At 39.6% G+C, this 6,010-nt stretch overlaps 1 protein-coding gene across 11 annotated transcripts in view; it reads left to right on the forward strand.

Moving 5' to 3' along the window:
* Tfdp2 (transcription factor Dp-2) overlaps nucleotides 1–6,010 on the forward strand; it is a 124,906-nt gene that overhangs the window by 106,024 nt on the left and 12,872 nt on the right. For all 11 annotated transcript variants that reach the window (XM_005366667.2, XM_005366668.2, XM_013353591.2 and 8 more), the window contains one exon: nucleotides 4,650–4,801. In XM_005366667.2, coding sequence (XP_005366724.1) covers nucleotides 4,650–4,801 — 152 coding nt within the window. The remainder of the gene's footprint in view (nucleotides 1–4,649; nucleotides 4,802–6,010) is intronic.

Raw genomic sequence — 6,010 nt, forward strand, 5'->3', positions numbered from 1 at the left:
CACGATGCTCCACTCTTGCGGGCAGAGGCTAGAGATCTGCTCTCTGAGGCACACGCGATGAAGCTCCAACCCAGGATGGACGTAGGCTAAAATCTCCCTGGTAAGCCACCTTGTGGGCTGCAGCAGATTATTAGAGATGGGCTAGTCCAGGTACGAGAGTTAGCCTAGAAGAGGCTAGATAGAAATGGCCAAGCAGTGATTAAATGAATACAGTGTCTGTGTAATTATTTCGGGGCAAAAGCTAGACAGGCAGCCGGGGTGCTGGGGACGCAGCCCCGCCGCTCCTATTTCAACACCAGCTACTGGCCAATCAGCATTTTATTAAACAAGTACAAGAAATAAATCTTTATAGGGTAAAACCATTGTCCCACAGCAAGTGTGTTCCAACTGCTTTCATCATCTACACAATTTTGGTGCTATTAAACAGTGAGTCATAAGTATATAGGAGCTCTTCCTTATCACTGTTTGTATTCCTCTGTTGTGCTCGCATCATAGGACCCCCAAGCAAGACTACCAGGGTGACACAACCCTTTGATTTAAGGATTGGGTAAAAGTATACAACTTTTTAATTCCTTGGCTGGGATATAGGGGAATTTAAAACAATGACTATCAGCAGATAAGAATTTCAAAACAGTGGTTAATCAGATACCCACAAGGACATTTGAGCAAGCAGATGTTGTTTGGACCCCCTGGTGGGCCTCTGACTAGAGCTGGCGCAGTTTCTTGGGAATGTTTATGACTTTGCTGGGCTGCATGCTATTACTTAATGTCTCCCTTTAGTCCGAGGAATCTGAAATGGCATGAGTATATAGGTATATAGATCAAGCACTTGATGATAATAACCATAAAGAAATATTAATTTACCATTTATTAATGACAAGCAAATTTTCAAACTGGTAATGAATGTGACTTCATTTTTACATAAAAATTGAGGTTAGCGTGATGGCTAGTAGGTAGAGACACTTGGAATGTTAATCTGCTGAACTGAGTTCAGTCCCTAGAATACCACAGAAGGTGGAAGGAAAGAAACTCCCCCAAAGTTGCCCTCATTCACACACATACAATAATAGTAATAAATGTGAATATTTTTTTTTTATAAATGTGAATATTTGCCGGGCGATGGTGGCGCACGCCTTTAATCCCAGCACTCGGGAGGCAGAGGCAGGCGGATCTCTGTGAGTTCGAGACCAGCCTGGTCTACAGAGCTAGTGCCAGGACAGGCTCCAAAGCCACAGAGAAACCCTGTCTCGAAAAAACCAAAAAAAAAAAAAATAAATGTGAATATTTGATACATACTGCAGGTCAGGAAGTATCTTCAACATCTCCCAGAGTTGTTACTTTGATTTTATCATTGTCAGTTTTGAGACTGTCACATTGTATAATTACTTCATTCATGATGTACAAGTACGTTTAGGACATAATGCATAATTATTCAAATTCTGTCCTAATCTCAAGACAAAATTAATTTAATGATGTACTAATCTCAAAAAAATGTTATTCTTGTTGAGACAGAGTTTGTCTACATAGCCTCTGACTGTACTAGAACTCACTTTTCCCCCCATTTCTGAGTTTACTTAAGTCAATTAATTTAGAAATCCCATTCAAACAAAACTTCTGACGACATGTAAACACACTGCCATGTTCCTGAAACAGATGCTAACACCTGAAAAAAAGTTGTTAATGGCTTGTGAGGAAAGTTGTTCATTAATAAGACCTGTCTTCAGTAGAACTAAGCCATTTTACATCTGGTAACTTTCCCAGCTGAAAATACCATTAAACTACACTCAAATATAAAGACAATTTTGACGGATAGATCAGTAACATTGGTTATAGCTTTTAATCAGGTTCTTTCCTGGCACCACATGGAAAAAGCCACTCACATCATCAATAAATAAAGGCTTTTTTTCTTTATCACACTTCATAAGTGATGTTAATTATGGCCCTTGTCAAACACATTTAGTAAAGGTTATTTACAGTATACATGGCCAAGCATGCACTGTTAACAGTTACAGAGAGGCCTGCCAGTTTCCTGGAGATCATACAGTGCCTAAAAATGGTGAGAGATCATACGTCATTTAAATTAACACAGTTTCAATCAGAAAATGTTCCTTTTTTGACCACAATTGCAATAGGTACATGAAAATTCTTGGAAAAATATGAATTCCCTTCAAGAAATTCATGCATATTCTGTGCACTACAGGATATGGCATGGAACTCACTTTTGTAGACAAGTCTGGCGTCAAACTCAGATCTCTCTGTTTCTGTCCCCAAGTGCTGGGATTTAAGGTGTGTGCCATCATGTCCAGCTCAAGCAACAATATTCTTAAAAATCAAGCATTCCAATACAATTTAATCAAAAGATAAACTAATTTTATATTTATATGCTGAGGAATGGTGGTAGGGAAATACTACAAGTCTTTTTCATAATTTTGATATTTTCTACAAGAATAGAAAACTTTGTAGAGTAAAAACACTGCAGTTCATATTATGTGATTGTCTTAACTGAGGTGTGAAGGCATTAACAGTGCAGAGTGGTCACGTTGTATTTTGTGAGTCCAAGCTCCAGTGATGACACAGGACAACACAAGCGAGCACTGGCTGAAACAACATAGGTTTATGGTGTAGTAGAGTCTCAATTAACTTTTTGTCAGAAACCTTATACTGTTGCTAATTATTTTTTAATTCAAACATTTATTTACATAGCTCCCTCCATATGGGATCTCAACCCCGTCTAAGCTGTGTTCTCACAGACATGATGGCCGGTCTATGCTCACAGCACTTGGGAAGTAGAGGCAAAAGGACCAGAAATTGAAGATCTTAACTTAGGTCCACAGCAAGTTAGAGACCCACCTGGACACCTCGTCTATAAGTCAGCCAAGCTATGTTCTAGAAGGGAAGAGAAGTTACAGAGATGTGTTTGACACCTTCATTCTTTTTCTCACTTCTAGTTGGAGCACATTTTTTCTCTGGATGTAAGAGGTGTTGGGGAGTGAATATAAACAACTTTTGGGTTGGTGGTTGTTGCTGTTGTTTGTTTTTAATTTATTTCATGTGTATAGGTGTTCTGCCTGCATGTATGTCTGTGTGAGGGTGTTGGGTCCTCTGGGACTGGAGTTACAGACAAGTTGTGAGCTGCCATTTGGGCGCTGGGAATTGAACCTGGATCCTCTGCAAGAGCAGCCAATGCTCTTAACCACTGCTCTGAGCCGTCTTTCCAGCCGCCTACTTTTGTTTTGTGGGAATAGAAAATAACAAATATAACTTTTAAGTTTGATAGTTGTAGTGATAGTGGTAATTTTGATAGTCTTTGACAATTGGACAGTTAATACTAGAATAAATTGGTATTCCTTGTGAACAGTGAATTTTAAGAGACAGTGTTTATTTTCTAGGGAAATGGGACCCAGCCATTTTAAGATACTTTTGTCCTTTAATCCCAGCACTCGGGAGGCAGAGTCCGGTGGATCTCTGTAAGTTCGAGACCAGGCTGGTCTACAGAGCTAGTTCCAGGACAGGCTCCAAAGCCACAGAGAAACCCTGTCTCGAAAAAGCAAAAAAAAAAAAAAAAAAAGATACTTTTGTAAATCAAACTTTAGTTAAGGCCCCAAACCTGAAATGAAACAGTTCTGAACATAAGTAAGATTTTTCTTTTTTTCTTAACATAAGATGAATTTGGTGTTTTTGAAAACCATTGTTTCATGAGAATATGAAAGAGAGACGACCTAAATTCTTTTTTGAAAATTGGTCGTCTTGAGGGGGAACCCACCTTCCTGCCGTCAGGAGGGTATTGCTGCTTCCATCTGTTTTCTGTTTTGAGTATGCCAGATGTCATCCTGAGCATATTCTCTGGTTTAAAGGAATTGTTTAACTCTGAACTAAATAAAAAAAGGTGTATTTTAGGGGGCTGGAGAGATGGCTCAGAGGTTAAGAGCATTGCCTGCTCTTCCAAAGGTCCTGAGTTCAATTCCCAGCAACCACATGGTGGCTCACAACCATCTGTAATGGGGTCTAGTGTCCTCTTCTGGTCTTCAGGCATACACACAGACAGAATATTCTATACATAATAAATAAATAAATATTTTAAAAAGAGTGTATTTTACCCTAAACTCTAAGGATGCCGAATGAGGTGAGTTGATACAAAATTTACTTGGGGTCACTCTAAAGAGAATTATTGCCTGTGCTGCTGAGTCCTCCCATATCTCTGAGAGCCTGTTTCTCTGGGAAATGGAAAACAGAGGCCACAATATTTATCTTAGTTAGACATCATCAAAATAGATGTGTATTTTGCTGGGTATGGAAGCACATGCCTTTAATCCCAGCACTTGGGAGGCAGAGGCAGGTGAATTTCTTTGTTTGAGGACAGACTGGTATACATAGTGAGTTCCAGGACAATCAGGACTACACAGAGAAACCCTGTCTCAAAAAATAAATAAATAAAAATAAAAGAAATATATGTGTTTTATTTTTGAAATGTGTTTATTGAACTTAATCATTGTAATCTTTTATCATGTTTAACTTTTTATTTGCTAGAACAGATGTTTAAATACTCAAAGTTTGAAATAGATATTTAAAATCTAGTATGTTAATTCATTTAAATTCAATGTCACTTTTTCATATTAAATGATCACCTTTTTTTTTATTGAACATTACAGCAAATTGCTTTTAAAAACCTGGTACAGAGAAATCGACAAAATGAACAGCAAAACCAGGGCCCTCCAGCTCTGAATTCCACCATTCAGCTGCCATTTATAATCATTAATACGAGCAGAAAAACAGTCATAGATTGCAGCATCTCCAGTGACAAGTGAGTAGGAACTAAGGGAGGGGTACAGGGCCTGCCTTCTGCTGATGTTCTCCCACATAAAGATGGTGCACCCCACTGTCTACAGCCCTTCACCTGGCTTCAGTGGGGTGTGTGCAATGTGTTCTTGGGCATGGTGCTGTTTTCAGCAAGAGTGAGCGCTGTTGTTTACCATACAGTCCCCACCCCATGTTGGGCTTGCCTGTCACACATTTGGTGGTACCTGGGCCCTAGCTGTCATGTGTGTCACTTTTGTGGTAACTGAGCAGATAACTGCAGTAAGTTAGACATCAACGAGGGCCCAGGAGGAGTCACTCTTCTAGTTTATTAGGAAACTATATTAGACCAGTGTGTGTCATTAAAGCAATTGTCTCATTTATTGTATCATACTTAAGTATGCTGATATTTGTTATTTATTTGGTCTAAGGCCCACTCTGTCCTCTAACTATGTAGCCACAGATGGCATTCAGTTCATCTTCCTTCCGTTTTTTTTTAAATATTTATTTACTTATTATGTATACAATATTCTGTTTATGTGTATGCCTGCAGGCCAGAAGAGGGCACCAGACCTCATTACAGATGGTTGTGAGCCACCATGTGGTTGCTGGGACTTGAACTCAGGACCTTTGGAAGAGCAGGCAATGCTCTTAACCACTGAGCCATCTCTCCAGCCCCTCATCTTCCTTCCACAACCTCCCACATGCTGAGATTAAAAGACGTGTGCCATAACATGTGCTGTTTTTGCTTGTTTATGAATGAACACGTGAGCATTAAAATCCTGGGTAGAAGACTGGGAGATGGCACAGTGACTAAAGTGTTTGCTGTGAAAACAGAGTCCTGAGATTGGATCCCCACCCCCATATAAAGGCTGGTGTGTCGTGCTTACCTATAACCCTACTGGGGGGCGGGGTGATGATAGCGGAGCAGGAAGTTTGCTAGGGCCTGCTCAGGCAGCCTAGCTCAAACAGTGAGCTTCAGGCTCCGTGAGAGAACCTGTCTGAAAAAAATAAGTTGGGAAGTAATAAAGGAGGACACCCAATGCCTTGTCTGGCCTCTACCCATGTGAACACATAAATCAATAAATCTTTTAAAAATATCTCAAACAGTTTAAATAAAATCGACACCATTCACTTTAGCAAATATGAAGTAGCGCTTTTTTTTTTTTTTTTTTTTTTTTTTTTTTTTTTTTCGAGACAGGGTTTCTCTGCATGG

The sequence above is a fragment of the Microtus ochrogaster genome, unplaced genomic scaffold (genome assembly GCF_000317375.1).
Source record: "Microtus ochrogaster isolate Prairie Vole_2 unplaced genomic scaffold, MicOch1.0 UNK12, whole genome shotgun sequence".
NCBI classification, from domain to species: Eukaryota; Metazoa; Chordata; class Mammalia; order Rodentia; family Cricetidae; genus Microtus; species Microtus ochrogaster.